General features: G+C 38.1%; 1 protein-coding gene across 1 annotated transcript in view; it reads left to right on the top strand.

Moving 5' to 3' along the window:
- The window catches only part of SEC24A (SEC24 homolog A, COPII coat complex component), a 42,357-nt gene extending 27,160 nt beyond the window's left edge, over positions 1-15,197 (top strand). The window contains exons 10-15 of the mRNA XM_014453926.2: positions 1,541-1,653; positions 3,211-3,329; positions 11,965-12,020; positions 13,119-13,325; positions 14,981-15,101; positions 15,175-15,197. Coding sequence (XP_014309412.2) covers positions 1,541-1,653; positions 3,211-3,329; positions 11,965-12,020; positions 13,119-13,325; positions 14,981-15,101; positions 15,175-15,197 — 639 coding nt within the window. The remainder of the gene's footprint in view (positions 1-1,540; positions 1,654-3,210; positions 3,330-11,964; positions 12,021-13,118; positions 13,326-14,980; positions 15,102-15,174) is intronic.
- Positions 15,198-15,442: the final 245 nt, after the last annotated feature.

Genomic DNA, 15,442 nt, shown 5'->3' with positions numbered 1-15,442 from the left:
ATTAGTATATAAGAATAAGTCTGAAAAGTGTACTAGTATGTAAAGTTCCACTTATGATTCTTGTGTGTTCATCTAGAAATTGCAATACCATGTTGAGATCATATTTACTTTTAAGTCACTTCCAATTTTTTAAATTACAAATAATGGTGTGATGAGCATCCTCTTCCAAGTACTTTTTTTGTTGTTGTTTATTAATCCTCACTCAAGGAGTGGGATATTTTTTCCATCGATTTTGAAAGGGAGTGGAAGGGAGGGAGTAGGGAGATGGAGAGAGACAGAAAAAGACATCGATAGACATAGATTGGTTGCCTCCCAAATGCGGTCGGAGCTGGGTATGGAACCTGCAACCCAGAAACGTGCCCTTGGCCAGGAATCGAACCTGCAACCCTTTGGTGAGTGGGCAGGTTTGCAGGTTCGATTCTGGTCAAGGGCAAGTACTTGGGTTGCAGGCTCGATCCCCGGCCCTGATCAGGGCTCGTGTGGTAGGCAATCAATGTGTCTCTCACATAAATGCTTCCTTCTCTCTCTCTCTCTCTCTCTCTCTCTCTCTCTCTCTCTCTCCCTCTCCCACCTCTTCCACCTCTTCCTCCTTCCCACCCTTCCACTCTCTGTAAAAAATCAGTGGAAAAAATATCCTCCAGTGCGGATTAAAGAATGAATGAATGAATGGTTGGTTGGTAGTAGCTGTCCCTTTGTTGAGTTAAAAGCAGAAAGTGCAGAAGCATTTGTTCTTTTGAATTGGCCTTCCTGGATTTCTTTTCTTTTATCTCCCAGGTTTTACGAAAATGGCTTTCTTTAAATTTAGAACTTGTATATAGCAAGAGGTTTTGCTTCTTCTCAACTTACCTCTTGGGGCAACAGATTCTGTGATTCAGCAAGTAATATTTACCAAAAAAACCCCACAACCACACACAAAAGTTAGTACACTATATGCGCCAGTTCTGATTGTGGTTACTTGCTGCTTTTTATTGAATTGAAAACAGATCTTTGAATTGGGAAGTTTAAAAACGTAGTTGTACATTTTTGTGAAACTTGGCTGAAATGTGTTTGTTAAATAACGAGCTCAGGCAACTTAATTTGTCACTTTCAGAACTGTAATTCCCCCTAAGTTGTGAAATATAATGCACATATGGAAAAATCTATAAAACAAAAATATATAGTATGCCAAATAATTATAAATGCTGTGTTAGCACCACCCAGGTCGAGAAATTGAACGTTGCTAATATTCCCAGAAGCCCTTCTGATCACATTTCCTCCCCTTCCCATGCTGGAGAAAACAGTCTTCTGACTAATAGCAATCACATCCTCATTTTTCCCCCTAAGTATCCATCTGAAAACAATATGGTATAGTTTTGCCTGTTTTTTAAACTTCTATTCTTTCTACATTATTTTTTTACTCCGTTGTTTATTATAGTCTCCATTTAATTTATAAATAATGCTTATTTTATTCTTTTGCTGTATGTAGACAGGACAAATGATAAATTTAAATCTAATCCTATTAAATGTATTTAATGAGATTTTTTTTTTTTTTTTTTTTCAGTTACGACCACCTCAACCTCCAGTGTACCTCTTTGTGTTTGATGTGTCTCACAATGCAATTGAAACTGGATACTTGAATTCAGTTTGCCAGAGTTTGTTAGACAATCTGGATTTGTAAGTATCTTGATTCAGTTTCAATTGGAAACTAACTGTTTACAAAATGGATAAATAGTTTTAAAATACAAAAAAAAAGCTATGTAATTATATTCTAAAAGCCTACTTAAGTCAGTTGTGAACTTTAGGCCTTGCTTTCTCCAAAATTCTATTTTAACTTTTTATTTTGGAAAAATTTTAAACATAGAGTAAATAGAAAGAATGTAATGAACTTCCAAATATTCATCCCTTCTCCCTCAACTTTAACATTTTTAGCATTCAGCTATTCTTTCCGCCCCCCCCCCACCCCCCCCAATCTTATAGAGGAAGGGAGAAAAGGAGAGGGGATGGGGAGAAAGAAACATCAATTGGTTGCTTCCTTCACTTGCTCTGACCATGGATTGAACCCAAAATCTGGGTATGTGCCTTGATTGGGAATTGAACCCACCACCTTTTGGTGTACAGATAACGTTACCACCACCTGAGCCACACCGGCCAGGGCAGCATTCAGCTGTTTTTGCTTTATGTAATCATACAAACATACCCCCCCTTGAGTACTTTAGTGTAAATCTCAATCAGCATATCATCTTACCTATAAATACTTGGAATTATTTTTAGCTCTAATTAAAATAGGAGTGTCACACCAAACAAAATTAACAATAATTTCATAATATCAACTAATACCCAGTTCAGTTTTTGTTCTGATTGTTTCAGAAATGCTTCTTTGCTGTAGGTTTGTTGGAATAAGAACCTAAACTATTTTTACACATTGCATTTGGCTGTTATGTCTCATAAGTCTCTTAAAATATCTGTGCTTTACTTTTTATTTATTTATTTAAAAATAGCTGTACATTTTTTTCCCTCTCTCTCTCTCTCTCTCTCTCTCTCTTTTTTTTTTTTTAAACATCTGTACTTTAAATGGTGCTTAGTTACTTAGGGTAACCTATAAAAGTTTGTGTGACCTTTTAGTGTAATGCATTATAGTGTACTTGTGTTCTATGGAAGAATATGGAAAACAAAATCTCATCAAAAACAAACTAACTCCCTTACCTTGATGATAAGGGGCATCCTTGTTCTTGCCAGCGTTTGTACTTTTAACGTTACAGGTTGCATATGGGGATTGTCTGTTGAGGAAGAGTCCACTGATTCACCCAAACATGGGTAAAATTTTTAACAGCTATGCAGTATCTAAATTTATATTAAATTTTAGAGTAGGTATATAGTAATTTTATAATGTATTTTATAAATTAAAATCTTCTACAAAGTTTTGTTTATGCTTTCCAGTATTTTTATATGCCATTTTCCAAGTGATTATATAATTTTATATAGGTATAATGAGTTTTGAATTGCTGTATTATTACTGGGTTTTCTTGATTGTTTGGTTTATGTGTAGTGTTTTCACTTTAAGTAGGGTATGCTTTCATGGTGATTAAACATTGGAGGGGTTAAACGTTTATGTTAGGACAAATTCTATAATATGAAAGTAGATATTTTCATGTAACTCTTATTGGATATTTAATATATATGTATATGAATATGAGAAAACTTGATAAAATACTCTTCTAAATTTACTTTTAGGCTTCCTGGCAACACTAGGACAAAAATTGGCTTCATAACATTTGATAGTACAATCCACTTCTACAGTCTTCAAGAAGGTCTCTCTCAACCTCAGATGCTAATAGTTTCAGATATTGAAGGTACATATTATACACTTGAAATTACTGAACTATCTTAGTCATTTGTAGCTTTAGAAATATTTCATGACTATTTGATAAATTAAGAGTGTATGGTATAATTCTATATTGAGGAAAACCTTGAGTATAATATCATAAGATTGTTGGAATTGTAAGAGTCCTTAAGTTCATCCCTCATTTAATAGGAGGAGGAAGCAGTTATGGAGGTAAAGTGAATTATAAACAAGGCAACACATTTATTCAAAAAATATTTGAGGAGAGACATATAGACCAATAGAGAACCCAGAAATTATATAATATAGAAATTATATAATAGAATAGAGAACCCAGAAATAAACCATCACATATGTATGGGCTTTGATTTTTTACAAGGATGCTAAAAACATTCAATGGGGAAAGACAGTCTTCTTTTTTTTTAATATGTTTTTAGAGAGAGGAAGGGAAAGGGAGAGAGAGAAACATCAATTGGCTGCCTCCTGAACGCCTCCCCCACTGGGGATCGGGCCCCAAGCTGGTCATGTACCCTGACTGGGAATTGAACCAGCAACCTTTTGGAGCATGGGATGATACTCAATGAACTGAGCCACACCAGCCAGGGCAGAAAATACAGTCTTTTCAACAAATAGTTCTGGGAATACTGAACATGCAAATTAATGAAGTTGGACCCTTACCTTAAACCAGATAAAAAAAATTAACTCAATGGATAAAAGAGCCAAACTTAAGAACTAAAACTATAAAATACAAAACTCTTAGAAGAAAACATAGGTGAAAATCTTCATGACATTGGAGTTGACAGTGATTTCCTGGATCTGACACCGAAAGCAAAGACACCAAGAAAGAAAAAATAATAAAATGGACTTTTTCAATATTAAAACTATTGTATATCAAAGAACACTACCAAGAGAGTAAAAAGACAACTCACAATAAAAAAGGCAACTCACAGAATGGGAGAAAATATATGCAAATCATACTAGTATATCTAAGGAAGGATTAATATTCAATACATCTAAAGAACTACTCAACAACAAAATGACATCAAAAATAGGGAAAGAGCTTGAATAGATATTTCTCTAAAGAATATATACAAATGACCAATAATGAAATAATGACAAAATACCTAATGTTATTAGTCATTAGAGAAATTCAAATCAAAAACCACAATGAGATACCACATTTCATGTTCACTGATATGGCTATTACCCCAAAACGGAAAGCAACAAATATTGGCAGGGATGTGGAAACATTGGAACTGTTGTGCATTGTTGGTGGCACTGCTGGTGCAGCCACTATGGAAAACAGTATGGAGAGTCCTCAAAAAATTAAAAACAGAGCTGCCATTTGACCCAGCAATTCTACTTCTGGATACTTATCTGAAGAAAACAAAAACACGAATTCAAAAAGACATATGCTCCCCTATATTCATTGCGTCAGTACTTACAAAAGCAGGATATGGGAAACAACCTAGGTGTCCATCAATAGATGAATGGATAAAGAAGATGTCCTGTGTGTGTGTGTGTGTGTGTGTGTGTGGTATACACACAATGGAATATTACTCATCAGTAAAAAAGAATGAAATCTTGCTATCTGCAACAACATGGATGAACCGAGAGGGTATTATGCTAAGTGAAAGAAGTCAGATAGAAATGGATGCATAGATGTAGAGAACAAGCTGATGGTTGCCAAATGGGAGGGGGTGAAGAATGGGTGAAATAAAATAAATATATATAATAAATAAAAATTTAAAATAAAAATGGCAGTGCTATTAAAAATAGTTTAGCAGTTCCTGTAAAAGTTTTAACACATTGTGATCTAATCTACTTTCCTGTATATACCTAAAGGAATTGAAAGCAGGTACACCTAACAAATACTTGTATGCCATTGTTCATAGCACCATTATTTTTTAAAATATATTTTTATTGATTTCAGAGAGGAAGGGAGAGGGAAAGAGAGATAGAAACACCAATGATGAGAGAGAATCATCGATTGGCTGCCTCTTACACTGGCTCCACTGGGGATCGAGCCCACAACTGGGGCATGTGCCCTGACCAGGAATCAAACCTCCTTAACATTCTGGTTCATAGATTGACGCTCAACCACTGAGCCATGCCGGCTGGGCACAGCAACATTTTTACCAAGGCCAACAGGTGGAAACCACCCATCAACAGATGAAAGGGTAAACAATATATATATAATGGAATGTTATTTATTCATCCTCAAGAATGAAATTCTTTTTTTATGATCACTTAAAAAAATTGATCATAGAGAGAGGAAGGGAGAGAGGGAAAGAAACATCAATTGGTTGCCTCCTGCACTTGCCCTGACTAGGGATTGAACCCACAGCCTTTTGGTGTATGGGACAATGCTCTAACCAACTGAGCCACACTAGCCAGGGCAAGCATGAAATTCTGACTTATGCTACATATGTGGATAACCTTGAAAACACTATACAAAGTGAAATAAGCCAGACACAAGAACAGATATTGTATAATTCCACTTATATGAGGTACCAAGAACAGAAAATTCATAGAAATTGAAAGTAGAATACAGATTACCAAGGGCTGGGTAGGAAAGAAGAATAGAGAATTATTATTTAAATAGAGGCCCAGTGCACGGATTCATGCATGGATGGGGTCCCTCAGCCTGGCCTGTGCCCTCTCATAATCCGTGACCCCTCAGGGGATGTCGGACTGCTGGGTTTCAGCCCGATCCCTGCAATCCAACATTCCCCCCACCGCCCCCCACCAGGGATATAGCAGTGCCGAAGCAGCAGGCAGCTAGCTAGGAGCCCCAGCCAGGGCTAGGCACAGCTCTGCTGCTGCTCATCCCAGCCCCGCTGCGCCTGCTGCCACCACCACTGCTCAGTAGCACTGCCGCAAAGGCAGGAGAGACTCCCGCCGCCACAGCTGCACTGGCCAGCCGTGAGCCTAGCTGAGTGGTGCTCCCCCTGTGGGAACACACTGACCACCAGGGGACAGCTCCTGCATTGAGTGTCTGCCCCCTGGTGGTCAAAGCACGTCATAGTGACTGGTCGTTCGGTCGTAATGGTCGCTTAGGCTTTTATATATATAGATGGGTATAGGATTTCTGTTTGGGGTGTTGAAAACTTTTGAAAATATAACAGTGATGGTTACAAACACTGTGAATGTCTTTAATACCACTGAATTGTACACTTAAAATGGCAAGATGATACATTTGTTATATTTTGTATGTTTTACCACAATTTAAAAAATTAACTTAAGTGTGAGACTAAAACTATAAAACTGTTAGATGAAAATATAGAAATAAGTCTTTGTGACCTTGGATTAGACAGTGATTTCTTAAGATATAGCACCAAAAACACAAACAAGAAAAACATAGATAAATTAGACTTCTTCAAAATTAAAAACTTTTGTGTTAAATTCAAAGGACACCATCAAGAAAGTGAACTGAGCCCTAGCTGGTTAGGCTCAGTGGATAGAGTGTCGGCCTGTGGGCCAAAAGGTCCTGGGTTTGATTGCAGGAGGCAACCAATCGATGGGTTCCTCTCACATCAGTGTTTCTCTCTGTCTTTTCCTCTCACTACCACTCTCTCTAAAAGATCAATGGAAAAATATCCTCAGGTGAGGATTAACAACAAAAAAGTGAACTGAGAATCCATAGAATGAAAGAAAATATTAGAATGAAAGAAAATATTTGTAAATCATATATCTGATCAGAGAATTACATCTAAATTATGTTCAGAACTACAACTTAATAAAAAGACAAATAATATAATTAAAAATTGGGCAAAGGAATTGAATAAACATCTATTCACACAACAGTCAGTATTCTTTATATACAGTTGGCCATTAAGTACTTGAGTTATCAGGGAAATACAAATGAAAACCGCCAGATGCCACCTCACATCAGTTAACAAATTTTCAGAATCAGTTTTCATCTCTGAAAATGTCTGTAAATGCACTATGAGTATTGGTTTTGGGGTTACAAGTAAATTTTAGTGAGTAGGCAAATTCACAAGTAAGGAATCCATGAACAATGTAGACTGAATGTACCTCTTTAAAGGGCAGTAATTGAGGAGAGCTTGCTTCTGTTTTGGTTCTAAATATTCACAACAGATCACCCCCTTTCACCCAGATACTTTTTTAGCATAAAGTAAAATCTAAACAGGTAATTCTCATGGTGGGCCAAGTTGTGAATTTACTGTTGTGTTCCAGCCTCTCTCAATTTTACACATGACCTGATAGATGGAATATCCCTTGCTGGATGTCACATAGAAGAAGAAAAAAAGGACTTCTGGGCAAGATGGCAGCATAGGTAAACTCAGTACTCCACTCCTCTTATAACCACATCAAAATTACAACTAAACAACACCATCATTCAGAACTACCTGAACCCTGGCTAAATGGAAGTCTTACAAATAGGGAATTAAAGAAGAAGGCATATTGAGGCCCAGTAGAAGGGGCTGGTCCTAAACTCACAGTTGGTGGAAAAAATTGGGAGGGACATCTCGGCTGCAGAGGTCCCCCCTGAGGAGCAAGGGGTCGCCAGCCCAGGGTTGCAGTGCCAGGAAGAGAAGTCTTCATAACTCCTGGTTGTAAAAAACAGCGGGGATTGAGGATGAGGGAGAAGGAGGGCTATTGGAGTCTTGGGCAGTTCCTTTTAAAGGACCTGCACACTGACTTGCTCAAACTCACTCCCTCTGAGCTCCAGGACTGGGGCTGCAGCGTTAAAGGCACCAGAGAACATATGGGAAGGAACTGAATTGTCCAGCCTCAGGGCAAGAACTTGGGGGGAGGGGCAACTTTCTCCCAGACAGAAGTGCTAGCAGAGGCCATTGGTCTTTTGATGAGCCCTCCCTCCACAGAGCCAGCAGGCAGGCTTCATCTCTAAGACTCCATCAATCTGGCTCACACTGTTTGCCCTGCCCTGGTGATTCCCTGAGGTCCTACCACACTCATCTTTTAGACTTTTCAATAGGAATGGCCTGTCTTGGATCATGCTTCAGATTTTCCTAAAATTAAGCATACACTAACTGAAATGAAGAATAATTTACAGGGAATCAACAGTAGAGTAGACGAAGCTGAGAATCAAATCAGTGATTTGGAATATAGAAAGAACAGAAAAAGAAATTTTAAAAAATGAGGATAGTGTAAGGAGCTTCTGAGACAACTTCAAGTATATTAATGTTTTCACATCATGGGGGTGCCAGAAGAAGAGAGCAAGAAATTGAAAACCTATTTGAAAAATTTATGACAGAAAACTTCCCTAACCTGGAGAAGGAAATAGACATGCAAGTCCAGGGGAAGTACAGAGTCCCAAACAAGATGAACCCAAAGAGGCCCACACCAAGACACATCATAATTAAAATGCAGAAGGTTAAAGAGAGAATCTCAAAAGCAGCAAGAGAAAGACAATTGGTTACAAAGAAGCTCCCATAAGATTGTCAGCTAATTTCAACAGAAACTTTGCAGACCAGAAGGGATTGGCACAAAGTATTTAAAGTGATGAAAAGCAAGGACCTACAACCAAGATTATTCTCCCCAGCAAAACTGTAATTTAGAATCGAAGGACAGATAGAGCTTCACAGACAAGAAAAAGTTAAGGAGTTCATCACCAAACCAGTATTAGATGAAATATTAATGGGTCTTGTTTAAAAAGAAGAAGAAAAGATAAATATCGAAAGAAAATGGCAACAAATATATATCTGGCAACAATTAAATCTTAACAAAATAACAAGCAGAACAGAAATATACTGATAGATACAGAGGACATTTTGACAATTCAAAATGGGAGAGGGGTTAGGGGGAAGGAGGGTGAAAAAGGTGAAGGTATTAAGAAGTCCAAACTGGTTTTTACGGAATAGTCATAGAGATACAAAGTACAGTTTAGGGAATATAGACAGTAATATTCTAATAACTTGTCATGGTTGTGAGATTTATTGGATGATCACTTAGTTATGTAATGTCTAATCACTGGGCTGTATACCTGAAACTAATATAATTATGTCAACTGTAATTGAAAAATAAAAATAAGTTTGAAATAGAGGGGGGAAAAAAGAAAGGACAATAACAAATATTTGCAAGGATGTGGAGAAATTGGAACTCTCTTACACTGCTTGTGGGAATGGCAAATGGTTCAGCCACTGTGCAAAACAGTCTGTCATTTCTTCCGAAGTAAACTTAGAGTTCCATATGTCTCAGCAGTTCCACTCAATATTCAAGAAAATTGAACCCAGTCTACACAAAAATGTGTACATGAATGTCCACAGCAACATAGCCAAAAAGTAGTAACAACCCAAATGCTCATCTTTTGCTGAATGAATAAACAAAATGTGGTATATCCATACAATAAAAAGAATAAAATACTGATGCTAGAACATGGATGAACCTTGAAAACAATATGCTAAGTTTTAAAAAATCAGTCAAAAAGGACCTTGTAGTGTAACTCCATTAATATGAAATGTCTAGAATAGGCAAATCTAGAGACACAGACTGGAAGCTACTTAGAGCTGTGGTGATTGGCAGAGAACTGAGGAGTGACTGACTGGTAATCAGTGAAGGTTTTCTTTTGGATATGAGGAAAGTGTCTGGAATTAGATAGCGATGACAGTTGTGCAACTCTGAATATATTAAAAATCACTAATTATATTTTCTACAAGGGTGAATTATATCTCAATATAACTTATTTGAACATTTTTTTTGCTAATCCTCACCTGAGGATATTTTTTTCCATTACTTTTCAGAGAGAGAGTGGGAGGGAAAAATGGAGCGGGAAGAGAGAGAAAGAGAAACATTGATGTGAAAGAGATACATTGACTGGTTGCCTCCTGCACGACCAGGGCAGGGAGAGAACCTGCAACCCAGCTATGTGCTCTTCACCAGGAATCAAACCCAAGATCCTTCAATGTACAGGCCAATGCTCTAATCACTGAGCAACACTGGCCAGGGCAAAACTGATTAAAGTTTAAATTTTTTTTTTTAGAGAGAGAATTCAGGGAACTGAGGGAGGGGAGAGAGAGAGAGGAAGAAAGAGAAAGAGAAACATTGCTGTGAGAGAGACACTATTGGTTTCCTCTCGCATGTACCCCAGCCAGGTCCAGGAATTGAAACTTCAATCCAAATGTGCCCTTGATCAGCAATCAAACCCATGACCCTTGGGTGCATGGGCTGATGCTCTAACCACTAAGCACACCACCAGGGCTAAAGTTTGTGTTTTTTTAAGGACAATTTTTTAACACATATTTTTATTGATTTGAAAGAGGAAGGAGGATAGAGAGAGAGAGAAACATCAATGATGAGAGAGAATCATTGATTGGCTGCCTCCTGCACACCCCCTACTGGGGTGGGGGTGGAGATCGAGCCCGCAACCCAGGCATGTGCCCTTGGCCCGAATCGAACCTGGGACCCTTTAGTCCGCAGGCTGATGCTCTATGCACTGAGCCAAACCGGCTAGGGCTAAAATTTTAATTTTAAAAAAGACAGGGAAGAAATTGAAACAGTATATTTTTTATATGACAGCTAAAGTAAGTACTTAATGTTTCAAGTTAATTGTTGGTATTATTTTTTACAAGCATTATAATAAAGCTTATTTTTTTGTAATAAAAAACGTTACACTAATATAGATATAAGACCCCTCATAATCATCCACCACCACCCACATTTCCTTCCTTTTGTCCCAGTTTGCTTCCTTTTCAGGAAGATAATTTAATTTGTTAGCAAGAATAAATTTGAATCCTGAGAAGCTCATCTGATGTGGTCAGTTAGCATATTTTCTGATTCACTTGATTTTGTAGTCCCATAAGTAGTGGTACTGGTGGACACCTTCTTTATGAGAAAATAGCTGCTTTTTGAGTGACGGTCTGTCAGTGGGCTGTGTTATGCTTATATTAAAGACATAGTATTCTTTCTTGTATGTCAACCTGAAAGAGAGAGAGAGAAACAGAGAGAGAGAGAGAAACATCAATCTGTTGTCTCTTATACGAACCCTGACTGGGGATTGAACCCAAAACCTGAGCATGTGCCTTGACCAGGAATCGAATCCTCGACCTTTTGGTGCAGGGGACGACACTCCACCAACTGAGCCACACTGGCCCTGGCTTTTTTTTTTTTTTTAATAAGTGTTTTTTTGGCTGGCTTTCAGGGCTAAGCAAGAACTTTATAAAGTAGGGTTCTGAATTGTTGCCTTTAACCTAAGAAACAGAGCACTTGTGCAAACCCTTACTGAGTGCTTGTGAATCAATAGTTTCTAATAGTTTCTATTTATCTTTTACACGGGAACAATTAAGTTCCAGCCCTAGCCAGTTTGGCTCAGTGGATAAAGCGTTGGCCGGCGGACTGAAGGGTCCCGGGTTCAACTCTGGTCAAGGACATGTACCTTGGTTGCAGACTCCTCCGTGGCCTGGGCCCTGGTCAGGGTGCGTGCAGGAGGCAACCAGTCGGTGTGTTTCTCTCACATCGATATTTCTCTCTGTCTTTCCCTCTCTTCCACTCTCTCTAAAAATCAATGGAAAAATATCCTCGGGTGAGGGTTAAAAAAAAAAGAACAGTTAAATTCCAATAAATACCTAAATCATACACACACAGACATGTGCTATAGTGGAGGAGGAGGTGGTTTTGGGACACCTTTAACAATTTTTTAAAAAAATATTTATTTATTTCAGATATTTTTATACCTATGCCGGAGAACTTATTAGTAAATTTAAATGAAAGTAAAGAGGTAAGGCACATTTTCCTATCCAACATGTTTAATTGCAATATTGAAGGAATATATTTTTAAAATATTAAGTAAAATTTTGCTTCTTTCTATGGCATTTCTAATATGTGTAGCATTTATATTTTGATGTTAATTAAAATTTATCAAAAGAACTACTCTTGACTATGCCTTTGAACTGATTGCTTTTAAGTCTAATGTAGCAAGTTATTTGTAGTTGGGTAGAAGATGAGCCTATTCCATTTAGGAGGAAAACCTGAAGGAAACCTGCCTTGCCAGCCACTTGGGAAACCGGGAGGGTTGCTGAGATAAGCTTCTGGTCACTACACAGAAGCACTTTAGTTAGGCTGCTTTCAGTGCCCTGTGCTTTTCTGATTCACAGAGTGTCATTGGGGTCAGTGCAGAAGAAACTCTTATTACCTGCCTGGAAATTGCCATGACATAATACAGTGAGAGGTGAACAGAATGTGTCTGAAGGGGGGATGTTGTCTACCCTGTATATGCATATATGCCGTAGGGGTAACATTTTAACTAGCAAGTCTATGGTCTCAGCTGTTGGCAATGGTGACTTCGCCATAGTGCGATATATTTTTTCCTATTAACTCTCTATTTGTACATCCTAATCTAAATAGGTAGTTGTTTTTCATTTTGTTTTTCTTTTGTTGTGATCATTACTAGTTGGCAAATTTACTGGATATCGTAGATTTTGCAGTAGGGAAAAGTTAAACTCATTTTGGAACTAAAAAGAATACAGTGTGTAGAGGTGATTGAGAAGGCCATATTTCATGGCATTAAAAGAAATAAAATCTCTAAACTGTGATGGCTCTTTTGGATACATTTTGGACTTATAGTCTTGCTGGACTACTTGCATGTGCAAGAACTGTAAGGCCGCAATTTTTATTTGTCTTGCTTGCCAATTTATAATGTTTATTTAAAATGACTTTCTTGTTATTTGACCTACTTCATTGTTTACTGTACTGTCTGTAGATTCTCTGACCATCATCATGACTCAGTGTTTTGTCTATTGTATTAGTTACTGGCTTTTTGTAAAAAAAAAAATTTTCAATTGTAACACTCTTGAATTTTCTTGCTTTATTTCACAAGCTTGTCCAAGATTTACTGAAAACTTTGCCACAAATGTTCGCCAAGACCCTGGAGACCCAGAGTGCCTTGGGTCCTGCACTTCAGGCTGCCTTTAAGCTGATGTCCCCAACTGGTGGTCGAATGTCTGTCTTTCAAACACAACTCCCAAATCTTGGAGTAGGAGCCCTGAAACCACGAGAGGAACCCAACCAAAGGTCATCTGCTAAGGTTAGAAGGTCATCAAATCTATGATAAGATTTATATTGGTGTTCTGTCTCTGATCATAGAGCTTGTTTTTGTTTTTTTTTTAATTTATATTTCAGTTGTGGAGAGTAGGGAATATGAGAAAATAGGTAAAGTGTTTCTTTCTTATATAGACTTTTCTGTTTTATTACATTACTAGAGGCCCGGTGCACAAATTCGTGCACCAGTGGGTCCCTCGGCCTGGCCTGTGGGATCAGGCCAAAACCGGCTCTCCGACATCCCTCAAGGGGTCCCAGATTGCGAGAGAGCACAGGCCAGGCCAAGGGACCCCACCAGTGCATGATCAGGACCAGGGAAAGACATGGGAGGTTGGCCAGCCGGGGAGGGACCACGGGAGGGCTCCAGGGTGTGTCCAGCCCATCTCACTCAGTCCCAAACGGCAGCAAGCTAACCTATTGGTCAGAGTGTCTGCCTCCTGGTGATCAGTGCACGTCATAGCAAGCGGTAGAGCAACCTTAGCATATCATTAGCATATTAGGCTTTTAATATATAGGATTTTCTACCTGATTCACTCTTACCTTATTTTTAGATCTTTAGCATGCCATTAGCAATGCAGCCTTCTTTAATGAGAAAGGCAGACTAAGAGAATAAGCTTGCTAGGGACAAAGTAGAACCTGAGTGATCAGTAAAAAATACTCATAGTTTGGTATGTTGACTGCTATGCATTACTTTTGAGCATCTTATATTTATAAACGTAGTTTGAGATATATGTTTCTCAAAAAGATTATGAGAAGCCGTATGCTATAATGATAATGGTGTTGGTCCTGGAGTCAGTCTAAGTTCCACTGCTTTTTAGATGCATGAGCTTGAATAGTTATTTAATTTCTTTGCCCCTTGTTGCCTTTATATTTATAAAATGAAAATAATGATAGTACCCATCTCTTATGGTAGTTAAAAGGGCTAAATAGGTATTACATATGAATTTTTAGAACCATTTCCAGTATACTATTTAATAGATTATTGAAATTAGTATAATAGTTTTCTTTTAAAGTCAAACAAAAGAAAAAAATCCTTAAGTAGATGTTTCTTATTGAAAAATTACAAATATTCTCAAGCCAATGGATTTTGTTAATATCTTGGTATGTATAGATAGAAATTTAATTATAAAATAAATAAATTGAAATTTCAATAAATTATTATTATTATTGATTTCAAAGAGAGGAAGGGAAAGGGGGGGAGAGAGAGAGAAACATCAATGATGAGGGAGAATCATCGATAGGCTGTCTCCTACATGCCCCCATTGGGTATCAAACCTGAAACCCGGTATGTTCCTTGATCAGAATCGAACTGTGATCTCCTGGTTCATTGGTGGATGCTCAACCGCTGAGCCACAGTAGCCAGGCTAGAAATTTAAATTTTATGACAATTTTTTTTGTAAGAGAACATTTATTTGGTAAATCATAGGAATAGAAGAGTTAATTCCTAAAAGAAATGGGTTTAGGAAACAAGTTATGCAGGTAAAGGAAGGGCCCTTGGAGCTTGGGAGTGAAGAAGCTAATGGTGCCTGGGGCAAGGAGGGAAAGGGAAAGGCATGGCATGCTCCCAGGAGGGAAAGTGCCTAAATTTTATAACAATTTAATGATTTAAAATTTTTTCTCTTTTTAATTTATTATTAATAGGAAATTCACTTGACACCATCCACTGACTTCTATAAGAAATTAGCTTTGGATTGTTCTGGTCAGCAGGTAGCTGTTGACTTATTCCTTCTCAGTGGACAGTATTCTGATTTGGCTTCTTTGGGTAAGTTTTCCCTAATGATTATTTTTCTCAAATGAGTGTCAAAATGATATTTATATAATGATATTCTAAATAGGAGATAAAGTGAAAGGAATTTAATGTCCTTGGGAGAGTTAGTCAGGTTAGTCCAGTGGTCGGCAAACCGTGGCTCGCGAGCCACATGCGGCTCTTTGGCCCCTTGAGTGTGGCTCTTCCACAAAATACCACGTGTGGGCGCGCACGTACAGTGCGCCTGAAACTTCGTGGCCCATGCGCAGGAGTTGGTTTTCGGCCTGGGTGAGTCTATTTTTGAAGAAGTGGCGTTAGAAGAATTGGGGATACGTTCGCTGAGGTCGACCCCTCAG

Source organism: Myotis lucifugus, unplaced genomic scaffold, assembly GCF_000147115.1.
Source record: "Myotis lucifugus unplaced genomic scaffold, Myoluc2.0 scaffold_28, whole genome shotgun sequence".
NCBI classification, from domain to species: domain Eukaryota; kingdom Metazoa; phylum Chordata; class Mammalia; order Chiroptera; family Vespertilionidae; genus Myotis; species Myotis lucifugus.
Note: the sequence above shows the minus strand (reverse complement) of the source record. Positions and strands in the feature narration are given on the sequence as shown.